Source organism: Orbicella faveolata, unplaced genomic scaffold (genome assembly GCF_042242905.1).
Source record: "Orbicella faveolata isolate gen_17 unplaced genomic scaffold, um_ofav_v1 contig_2, whole genome shotgun sequence".
In the NCBI taxonomy this organism is placed as follows: Eukaryota; Metazoa; Cnidaria; class Anthozoa; order Scleractinia; family Merulinidae; genus Orbicella; species Orbicella faveolata.
In genome coordinates, this window is record NW_028301547.1 from 2,170,112 (window position 1) to 2,181,618 (window position 11,507).

General features: G+C 38.6%; 2 protein-coding genes and 1 pseudogene across 3 annotated transcripts; all 3 read right to left on the reverse strand.

The window, feature by feature from the left end:
• Positions 1-938: 938 nt before the first annotated feature.
• LOC110058186 (BTB/POZ domain-containing protein 6-like) lies at positions 939-6,067 on the reverse strand. The gene is made up of 2 exons (XM_089290800.1): positions 4,184-6,067; positions 939-2,031 (listed from the first exon to the last, which is right to left on the reverse strand). Exons 1-2 carry the CDS (start codon positions 4,946-4,948, stop codon positions 1,420-1,422), a joined length of 1,377 nt encoding a protein of 458 aa, XP_089146926.1. The 5' UTR covers positions 4,949-6,067; the 3' UTR covers positions 939-1,419.
• LOC149111588 (uncharacterized) lies at positions 2,586-4,049 on the reverse strand (annotated as a pseudogene).
• A 92-nt stretch (positions 6,068-6,159) lies between the features above and the next one.
• LOC110058190 (ADP-ribosylation factor-like protein 1) lies at positions 6,160-11,497 on the reverse strand. Of its 2 annotated transcripts, XM_020764781.2 has the most exons (10): positions 11,415-11,497; positions 11,234-11,336; positions 11,116-11,150; positions 9,979-10,029; positions 9,567-9,581; positions 9,379-9,394; positions 8,985-9,096; positions 8,474-8,521; positions 7,936-8,066; positions 6,160-6,923 (listed from the first exon to the last, which is right to left on the reverse strand). In XM_020764781.2, the coding sequence occupies exons 1-10, from the start codon at positions 11,416-11,418 to the stop codon at positions 6,893-6,895; spliced, it is 546 nt and encodes a 181-aa protein (XP_020620440.1). In that variant the 5' UTR covers positions 11,419-11,497; the 3' UTR covers positions 6,160-6,892. The 2 variants fall into 2 exon arrangements, with proteins under 2 accessions (XP_020620440.1, XP_089146918.1); XM_089290792.1 differs by having other exon boundaries at positions 11,234-11,418.
• Between the last annotated feature and the right edge of the window lie 10 nt (positions 11,498-11,507).

Below are 11,507 nucleotides of genomic sequence, written 5' to 3' on the forward strand. Positions count from 1 at the left end.
GTTGCAGAAATGATCTCTATTCAAAAAAATAATTTAAATTAGGTCTTTCCTGATCCAGATAGTTGCTAATCATAATTTTACATGGACAATAATATACCTAAGAGTCTTTGTTCAGAAACTCATAAAATGTTGTAACTGAAACTAGGTCAATGAAAAAAAATGGAAATAAATACAAGTGGTACTGTCTCAGCGTGGTATTTTGTGATTGTTAGAATTGCACTGGTAAACTAGTTGTTTTTTCCAAGGCATCTTGGAAAGATGATATGGTGATAGTGGAAGGAGGGGATTGACAATGGTTTCACGTGAATAATCAACATTTGAGTTACTTTTACGCGTAAGAGAAACTAACGCAGGGAAGCAAGTGTTGTTGTCATATTACCCTTCCCAATGCCTGAGAGCGTTTTTCTTGGTGAAAAAGCGTCAGTTTTACAGTAAACATTTTGTCACTTTATGAGAGACATAAGTTTACTTCTTTGAACCACGCAAGGAATCTGTTTCAATGTTGCCATAAAGGAGCCATAATCGGGAACGGAGACCATAAGCGAGCACTCATTGCGTGCTATTTTTAGTATGGTGGTGTCCCTATGAACTGGGACAATTTTGCTATTTTAATTTTGCACCATCCAATGTGGCACATTACCTCTGCAAGGGCTTTACACCCATTTAGAATGCTTTCCAGCAGCCGAAAGTTGGTGTAACACAGTGGCAGATCCAGACCTTGAGCTAAGGGGGTGGGGGGGGGGGGGGAAGGGGAGGGGGCATTTTTTTGCTTGCTCTGCCGGCTTTTCCTCCTTCTGCAATTTATTTTATTTTTTTTAACCCAAAATAGGAGGGGGGGGGGGGTTGGGCCCTCCCCAAGATCCGTGACTGCAACACTTGTGCAGAGCCAGTATTACACTAGTCACTAGTTATTTGGAAAGGAAACATGTAACAGGGGCCAAACTTAAAATATAATATTTAATCATTAAATTGACACCAAATTTCAAGAAATAAAACAAAACACAGTCCAAAATCATGGGATTATGTTATTACATGATAATATCATCAATAATGTTTTTCACAGCCTGGTATTTTTATTAAGATTGTCTTTTCCTGTCCGGGGAGGTCATCATTAAACTTTCATTATCCAAGAGTCCTGATAATAACATTAAGAAATACAGAATAAAGAAACCACTGACAATATTCAGGATCCTGACAACCTTGGCTCCTCTAGGCAAACATGAAAAAATTTTGCAAGCAAAGCCATTTGTCCTCTCCAGAACACTCTTGGCATGTTCCACTCTGCTTGCCATTTCTTTTTTCACCCTATAACTCCAGTCAGGAGCCTGTTCACAGACTGACTGTGTTAATCTTCGGCTTGCACATGTGGTATATTTCAAGTGCCAGTAAGAGTTTGTTTTTCTTTGTTTCTTTTGACAATCATTCTTTCACTTTAAACAAAACCTCTGCAATTTGACCCGTGAGTATCTCGTCCTCTGGATCATATTCAGGATAATTGAAGGTAAATGACACTCCAGCACATTCAACATCATTAAGAACCCAACCTTCAACATGAGAATCAGGGCCATTTATCACCACCTCAAAACAATACTCCACATCTTTCTTCAATGTCACTGGATAATCAAATAAAACGTCAAAACCATAATAATAAGAGGGACAGTTACAGTCAGCCTCTAACTTCACATGGAGGGACGTAAACACTCCAGTCTTAGCTGCAAGAAATATGGCATCATCATTGTTTGAGAAGTTTAAGGTAACTGAATAATCAGCATACATGTACTTATTGCCAAACAAGGCAACACCATACAACATTATGTCCTTGTCCACGGTTACTTCGATCAGATAAGGTCTGTCAAGGCCGTTATTGTGCAAGATGCTACTCATGTTTGCACGTTCAGATCTGCAACATTGCAAACAAGAACCAGCTCTTTCAAATACCAGGAATCCAACTGGTGAAGTCAATGTGGAACTGAAATAGTTTACAATGTTACTGGTTTCCTCTTCTGTCAATATCTGACTGGCAGAAACAACCTCCAAGAAGTCACGGCAAGATTTCCGTATAACCCCATACATTTATTATGCATACAGTTCTTTGTTTAACTAAACAATAGAGTAAACAATAGCGCTCCTTTGAGACTTATTTGATTTGAATAACTCTAAATTTTACCATTTTTGTGTCGCATACTTTTGGACTTAGATGTTTTTTTTCCAGTTTTCTATCTAAAATACGCAAAAATGGAACGATTTCTTTGAGACTTAGAATAATTTCTCGAGTTTTAGGTCTAAATTACGGACATCAGATGCGAAATATCATAATTTGGGCCGCATTTACCGTATTTTTAAACTGAACGCAGGCTTAAAACTGCTTAAAATAATAGCGATTTAGACCTGTTCGCTAGTTTAAAAAAGCTTAAAAATACTGCTTTAGGCCTAAGCAAAACCGGCTGCTTGCGGTTAGCGATAATCTGTTGAGCGGGTTAGCCACTATTATACTAATTTTGTAAATGTAAACAAAGTGAAATAAAAATTATAGCTTACCTGTCGCGTCTCTCGGCGTTTTTTTCCCCTTGATTTCCTTCCTCAAGTTCAGACCCATGCGATGAAGCTGTGTATTTTGTTTCTTTCCTCCATGAAGTGGCGATCAGATCACGAACAGTGCATACAGTGTTACAAGGAACAATTTATGCATCTTTGCGCACTTCGTACAAGTCGGCGATACGCTTGATAATGTTTCCAAAAGGATCATCTCCATAGTGCTTACGCCACATCCATTCCTGTAGGTAGCTTTCAAAGAGATCTTTGGATGTTCCTGTACGAGGCATACTTCGTTTGACTCCCCACCATGTATTTTCAATGCGCTGGGTGTGCGCACCTGTGTCTGGGTTTGCGAAGTTTAGGCTGTGGTTAACTGTGAGATGACTATAACCCTCGTCTTTTAGGCAATCGTAAGCTTTCCCCATGTCGCTCATCACGCGTGTCCCCGGCAATATGTGGGCGCGTATGATGGGTAAGAGTGTGTCTTTATCCCTTTGTGCTACCGGAACAAGAAAGCAGGCTTTGGTCTCGCGGCAGATGCCGCCAAATACCCACTGTCCTTCGATGTAGCGACCGCGGTTGTACTTCGTTTTGCCAAACTTGGACTCGTCAATCTCCACAGTCTTACCTGGTCCGCCTATTTGCCCCGCATGATGATTCATGATTCTGTCGGCACAAACCTCTCGGCAATAGTTATACCAATCTATCATCGTTTCTGTTGACGTGGTTTCGTCATCTAGTGAGGTCTCGTGCACTGCTTGAGTGATAGTAAATTTGTGCGCCCAAGCGTACGTTAGGGCTAATACTTTTTCAATGGACAGCCTGCTTCCAGAAAACCATGAGTTCTGGCGCATTGATGCCATGCCATTGCATTTTCTTCTCGAACACCGCCATTCGAACCCATCTCGCGATGAAGCTCGTCGTGTCCACGTCAATGTATTGCTACAATTTTCCCGTGGACACATAACTTACGACGCGAGCAGGTTGTGTTCCTTGCACCACTGTATGCACTGATCGTGATCCGCCAAAATTTTGCACAATTTAAAAAAGTTTAGAGTAGACATTCTTATAAAAACGGTGAACTGTAAATGACAAGAGAGTAGAGGTAACAGGGAGAAAGAAATAAATCATCCCCTTTATATTCACCAGGGAGCTAGTGATAAAAACATGCGATGCGTGTTTTCGTGCAGCGTGAAACATGCTTTAAACAGAGGAATAATTCAATTGTAATGTAAATTTTTGGCAATGTGAACGAGTGAAGTAAAATAAAAATGATTTTTCGAGTGCAAATTCTCAACTGAACCTCGTAGTGTAGTGGTGTGGAAGAGAGACTGGTAAGCGAGAGGTATGCGAAAGGTAAGTGGTTCGAGACCTGCAGGGGTACAAGGTAAAAAAAGGAAAAAAAATGCGCAAGGAGCCTGGCGAATATGGAGAAGAAGAAGAGAGAAGAATGGAGCTAGGGGAAGAAGAGAATCAGCGAAAAGACAGCGCGCAAAAGCGCGCAATGAAATCCTCTTTTATTCAAACAGTAAGTAGTAATTATCAATGTATATATTCAATACCCTCGGGAATTCCTATTGTCTTCAAAACAATAGAGCGCATACATAATTAATAATTCTGCATGCATAATAAATGTATGGGGTTATACGGAAATCTTTCCGAAGTCACTCTGCCTCATGGCTGGAAAACGTAAATTTTTGACAATCAGTTCCCCGAGAATTCGCCTTTTGACCGGCCCATCCACTATAAGTTTTTGCCTCTCACATTCTCCCTCTGTCCAGCGATCCACAGCCTTAAACAACTCCACCTCTCTGACGTTCAAAGAACTTCTTGCCACAAGTTGTTCAAGCAGAGATTTTTCAATCGTCATGAATTCACTTGATTTCAACGCCTCGTCTGTCTTCTTGTCGATTAAATACCAGCACTGAAACAAGAGATCCTTCTTTTTAAACTGTTGTGCGTGTCTCAAGACACAAAATACATTGGATGGATCAAGATTCTTCTTGAGAAATTCCACACATTCTCTTACCAGGCAAGGTATAAGATACTTTTCGGCTGCATACAACACTTGCATCACGTTATTTCCGGTCAAGCAGACTTCATCGGTATAGATGTAACGCAGCAATTCAAACACACCTTCGTATTCACAGTCAGGAAGATCAATCTGATCGCTGGTTTCAGCCATTTCACCGCAAAACATTTTAAAGAACACGGGACTACAAATTGACAACACAAACTTGTGAGCTGGAACTACAGTCTTGCCTCGCTTACTGTCGATTCCTCCATGTTGGGACGTTCGAACGACGAATTTGACATCACTTAAGGTTTCACTATTAAACAGAATCTTGCTTGTTTGCTTCTTATGTCTTGTCTCTTCTTGCTTTGCTCGCGAAATCCAGACAACTTCATCCATGTCGAATGTCGAAGCACATGGACCAAACCAAAACAGATGTGGAGTAGGCCTGGCACTACACACGCCAGTCAACTTGATCCTCACAGTAAAAGTAAGACATCTCGGGGTAGTAAATGCCAACGGATTTTCAGTGAATTTTTTGATTCAATTCACTTTCATCCAAAATTTCTAAATTTTCTGGCTAAATGGTAAGCACCCCAGACCTCCGAATTTGTCCCACACCCACTCCGGATCCCAACTACCTCAGCTGATTTCTTTGCGAAATGACACTTTGACACATTTTTCTACGTTATCAGTTTTCAATTTTTATTTTCTTTTGAAGTGTCACGCATCAACCGTGGATAACAATTTCTTTCGTTTTTGTTCATCCTTCACATTTACCTACTAGTAAGCTATAACCTGCCAAAGCAGTTGGTGGGTGGATCAACTCCAATGGAAAAAAAACATAGAAATCTAAGATTCTATTAAATATCCCATTATCCACATGCTGGGGATATTGTTAACAAAGGGAAGACTTTATAACAATGATTTTATTTCCCAGGCAACCATCCTGCTGAAAACACCTGTCACATACCAAAGGTTATAGTTTACAGCTGTTTTACACTGAAATAGGATACAGCTTTGCCCATCATTTTAGTTTTTAGTCTTACATGGGGCTCCCAATTCTTCCAAGGTAATACCACCACATTGAGAGGAACAAACCCAGTGAAAAAGGCTTCTGTGGAACATTTCTCTTCGTACATCAGGGGCGGATTTAAGGGGAGGGTACAGGGAGTGCATACCCCCCGCCCTCATATGAAGCCGTCTTCTTCGCATTCGCTTTTAAAATTTGTCTACCTCACCAGTCAGTTAAACCATTGCTTAGTGGTGCACCTCCTCCTAAGAAAAATCCTGGATCCACCCCTGTACATTGTGAATACACTGTGAAGCAGACAAGTGCCCAACCTGTGATGAAGCACTCTTTTCTTAAAGTGAGAAATGTTGGTGGAAGGCTGAGGAGTGAAAAAAGAGCACCTGACACAGGTTAATGGTGGCCATTGAAACTGGATAGTGAAGTGTCAAGGTAAGCTTAATGTGATACTGTTGTGACAGTAACGAGAAAATGTTATACCCATAAATTGCTTCTTATTTGTTTTTTTATGTTTTTATTTCTTACTTGACGTCAAGGCTCTGGGGAATACTAGAGAAACACATTCACACTGAGTCATGAATTGCATATTTTTCAACATATCATTTATTTGTATTCTGAAAATGGCCATTTCCTGTTCTGTACCTCACTATTTCATGTTTCATACCCCTTTATTATTTTTTTTTTTTGAAAAAAAGCACCAAATTGAATACTGAACTCTCTGTAATTAGTAGCAAACTGATCAACATCTCCATGGAAACATCAACATTCAATACTTGGTTGGCCTCCATTTGTCTCAGGAGACAATGGAACATTCACCATGGAAACATCAGTATTGGAAACTTATCATCAAGCGCATTTATTTTTATCTCAATAAAGAAAGTGAGAAACTGAAAGCCCTTCTGGTCTCCAAAACGTTATGGGTGAACAATAATATGAAAGCTTCTTAAAACTACACAGAGCCATAGAGCTCCATAGCTATTTAGCCTATGGCAGCCACTACAAGATAAAAGTTTGCTCATAAATATCCCAAACTTTGTAGACATCTAGTAGAACTAAATATAAAACAACTCGTCTACACTACCTTGAAACACAGACAACCAAAGAGTACTAAATGACATTTAACACCAAAAAGTGATGAATTGACGATAAACTACATGTTAAAACTTTTAAAATGTTTTTTTCTTCAATGCAGAAATGTTACAGTCCAAAATTTTCTTCATTATAGAGATTTGATGTTTGAAAAAAAAAATTCACTGGATGAAGGGAGAGTGGAGAAGATAATAACATTAAATAACATACAATAACTATGTTGATTATTGTCTTGATTTGAGACTATCCACTAACCTGAAAGCAATAAAACAAAACACGACAATAAGCAAGTTCCTATAATTACAGGAGGTTTGATATTGTTGACATCTCTACAAAATAAATTGCATCCCCCCTGTACTACACAGGGTTCAACCAAAGTTTTAGACAGTATTCCAAAGTAGCAGGAGGGATTTCATGAAGAGAACATGCTAGGATGTTTATGTCATACCCTGGTAGCCATTTGGTGCAAGCTTCTAGGGGGGTCTGGGGAATGGCCCTGGAAATGTTTTGATGTGAAATTTTCTTATGAGAATGTTATTTCCAACATTCCCAAGAGTGGAGAAGAAAACTTCTCTGGTGAGCAATTTAGTGCACATTTAAATGTTCTAATCCTAGCAGATGCTTAGTACTTTCATCTTATGGAAACTGTGGTTATGTCCTGGTATTGATCAAATCAAATCTAATCATCAAGACTTTATTTATCTATGGTAAAGATTAAAGCTATAAGCTTATAGGGCTGTGCACTAAAATAAAAGAAAAAATAATATATACTGTAACCTACTATTATTACAATTACATCAAAAATATGCTCTAAAAAAATCATACAATTAAACCTTCTATCTACAATTACTAAACCTTCTTTTTACCGTTCCCATCCTCCCCTAACCTATTTAGTTCATACTCCACTCCCTTCCCACCCATACCTCACCGATCAGTATATATTAAATATGAACAAAATCTGGGTCCATTTGTTGCATGACAGAAGGCGACTCGGCTGAAAAGTTCAACTGCTTAAGCTTTTTGACTGCCAAGCCTTCTTTATGAAGGCGTTGATTCCTCTGCCATTTGCAAGAGGCGAAAGAAGGTTCGAAATGATGGCTCCTAGATAGGCAATGGAGTTATTCATATAATAACAGTTAGAAGAAGGAACTGCTAATCTGTTTGCATATGATAAACCATTCTGCCATCTCACCCAGTCTCAATGACTGGATTGAGAGACTTTGCCTTTGTCTTGCAAAATGTTCAAAGTGTCCTTTTGTTAACTCACCATTCCATAGCTTCATCAAGCCCTTCTCCCTTAGTAGCGGAGGTTTTAAATATGGACCACGTACGGCTCTTTAATGCAGAAAGACCCAGAGCATTGGACACCTCAGATGCCGACATGGCACCTTCCATATCCTGACAGACGACAACATTCATGTTACAGTATTTTCTAAATAATTAACTTTACTTTGGTTTCCCATCCTCTGAGCAGCAGCTTTTACTGCAGTGTACAAAAAAAGTTGTGTTTGATAGCTTCTGGCTTGAAGATTTGCAGTTGGATAAGGGATTCTGTCCTGAACTTTCTGAAGTTTTCTGGGAAATATTTTCAGCAAATTCAAATAACAGCAGTGCTGTATAAGATATATATATATATATATATGTTTTGTTTGGTAGGTAGAGCTAGTGAGAATGACTTTTGCACAAGTACATAATTCAGTTTCTTTCTTTCTAGTTTTTTTCTAGAAAGAAAATTGATACCCTGTACTTATTGGAGCAAAAAGTTACGTTTTAAACCAGACAGGAGCAAGATGGGAGATGCTTACCTGTTTATTAGCAAAAACCACTAGAATTGCTTTTTTAAGTTCATCTTCCTGAGGAAAAGAAGCAAATGAATACCTTACATCCTTTGGTACTGTCTAAGGTACATGAAAATAATGCTTAGGAGAAGGTATATTTCTAATAATCAGCTACAGTTGATTGATACTCTGAATCGACACTTGATTGGCACTTCATAGACACCGCAGTTGACACTCGATCGACATCTTGGTCGACAGTCGACTAATTTTCAATCAATACCTACGAATTGGTTGACACTCCATAGACTATTGATCGTCTGTTGATCAAGTGATGATCAAGTGTCGATCGAGTGTCGATCAAGTATCGACTGAGACTCGACAGCGGGTGCCTGTAGTTCACATGATCCATCGCCCTTTCAAAAAATGCACCTGAAGACTTGTGGAATTTTCATGGTATTTTTAAAAAGTACTTATGGTATAACTCGCCTACACTAATAATTAGACAGTTTTACTGTAAATTATAATATCATTATGTTACCTCTAACATAGCAATTAACTCTTGCTTAGAGATGCCTATTCTGTCTTTGTCCATGCTGTCTACGACATAAATTATAGCATCTGTGTTGGAGTAATAGCATCTCCAATAAGGCCTGTAAGAAAAAAAAAGACAGCAAAGTCAGCATCCTGGCCTTATACTTACCTACCATTGACAAATACCATAAGTGATTGGCGGTTAGAGTGCTCAACCAGTGCGGGGAGTGTCATAAGTTTGACTCCAACTAAGGAATTTGTTTCCTTTGGCCTTATGCTTGAAGCAAATCAACCTGCCTCTCTTCTATTTCACTTGCTTATCATATGACTTTTCAAGTCTACAGAAAGCAAAAATAACAACACAACAGTTACTATAAATAACAAGAATAAAATTTGCCTACCTAATGCTTGTTTGCCCTGAAAGAACAATAACAAATAATTATTTTTTAATCATAAATGAAAGCAAAGTTTATTAATGACATTATTTTATTTTACTACTTGATATTCAAATTTGATTACGTCTCCCATGATTAGATGTACTCTCACTATCATCATGTGGTTAGAAAAATGATCAATATTATTTGCTCACCTCCTAGATCCCACACTTTATCCAGACATGAAAAAAAGAAAGAAACAAGTTAACATGAATAACTTAAGGTTTTGGACACCAGTATCTGAAAAACTTTTGTGTGTGTCAGATAAAATCTACACTAAATAATTTGGCTGGGAAGGGGGGAGGGGGGCAGGGGCTGAGAGGAGGGTCAAAACTTAATGTCCATATTGATTCCATCCAACTCAATAAACAGCATAGCCCCTCTAAAGCCATCATAAAATCCTGACGTATTGCTTGGTGCCATGATTGAACATCAAACCAATGGGAAAAGAGATCTATATTGTCCTCAATTTATTGACTATCGCCGTAGAATCTGGTAACAAATCAGTAGGACACAACACCTTTCTTAGTAATAAAATGCAGCATACCATCATGATGTTTTCCTCACCTTGAAATTTAAGATTCTTGTATGTAACTGTCTCAACATTAAATCCTATTGCTATAAATTGAAAGGATGATAGCATATTATTACACTACTTCTCCATATATTAAAATTCAGCCTAAAACAATAGACCTCAGCACGAGGCTCTGGGGAATAAACCCCACAAACTCTGTAGTTATTCCCCAGAGCCTCGTACTGAGGTCCATTGTTTCAGGCTGAATTTTAATATATCGAAAATTATTCCTTGTCTTCTAGTTTGTGAACAAGATTCAAGCAACAAAGGTTAAAACTAAGAGCATTCATTGTGATTAGCAGATCATAAAGTAGTTCTCTTTGCTTCCATGTTCAACATGCTACCTGCTTGTGTTATGCTACTACTGAGTTTGTATAGAGCAAAACACAGTTTTTTAGGCCCCATTTATATGGTCTCAGGTACGCGAGACAACCCTCCCCCCAAATTACCCTGGCAGAGGTAACTTTTAGCTTATTTCTTTGCAAAATTTAACTATCCCTTTACATTAAGATCGTCAACCTGTCTCAGGGGGCGAGACAACTTGGGTGGGCAAGTTGTCTCGCCTCAGCTGGTAACAAGGCTGAAATTCGTATCAAAGAAGTGAAAATTTTAACTCGGCAAAACCCACTGTGATCGAATGACCAAGGGAAAGTCAAAGAAAGAGGCATATTAATTTTGCACATTTGATTACTCAATAAGGGTTATGAATAACCATGCAGAGTCAACTTTGACTACGCCTACAGGGACTGCGTTTTCACATATAAACACTTGATAAAGTTGCCTTGAGGGAGGGTTGTCTCAGGTTCCCGGGACCATATAACTGGGACCTTAGTGTGACGAATCTGAGATCGGGAGATGCAAAGCATTTTAAGATGTCAGTTCTGTGATGACCTGTTATTGATAAAGTAGAGACTTTGGAAATATGACTCATTTGTTGAGCACAGCTACAAGTTATAAAAAAAATCATTTTGGGAGGCTTACAAATGTTAAGCATAAACAAGTAAAAATTAGCGATAAGAAAGAACAACGTTTCGGTGACATCGTGACACCATTTCCAAGTTGAAATGCAAAAAGACAAACTGTTGAGCTTTGAATTGAAAAATACTTTCGAATAAGAACTAATGACCTACTTGGAATTGTTGTTACAACTTCTCCAACTTGAAGTCTAAAAAACCGCGAAAAGAAATATTAAAATTGAAACAAAAACCCAAGAAAGAAGCACGAGGTAACTACATAAAATACACTCACCTATACAAGATGGTTGTTTTACCAGCCCCATCCAACCCTAAAATAAGGATTCTGAGCTCTTTCTGACCGAACAACGAAGAAAATAAACTAGAGAAGAAACCCCCTGTGGAAAAATAAAACAATCGCCTCAGATATAACCTAAAATTTGAGTTGTGTAAAACTAGAAAGATGAAAAACATACCCATTTTGAGATCTGCTACAGAATGAAGCAACGCACGGTTGATTGCGTGGCTGATTTTGACGCATTTTCGTCATATAAGCTACCTTGTAATAT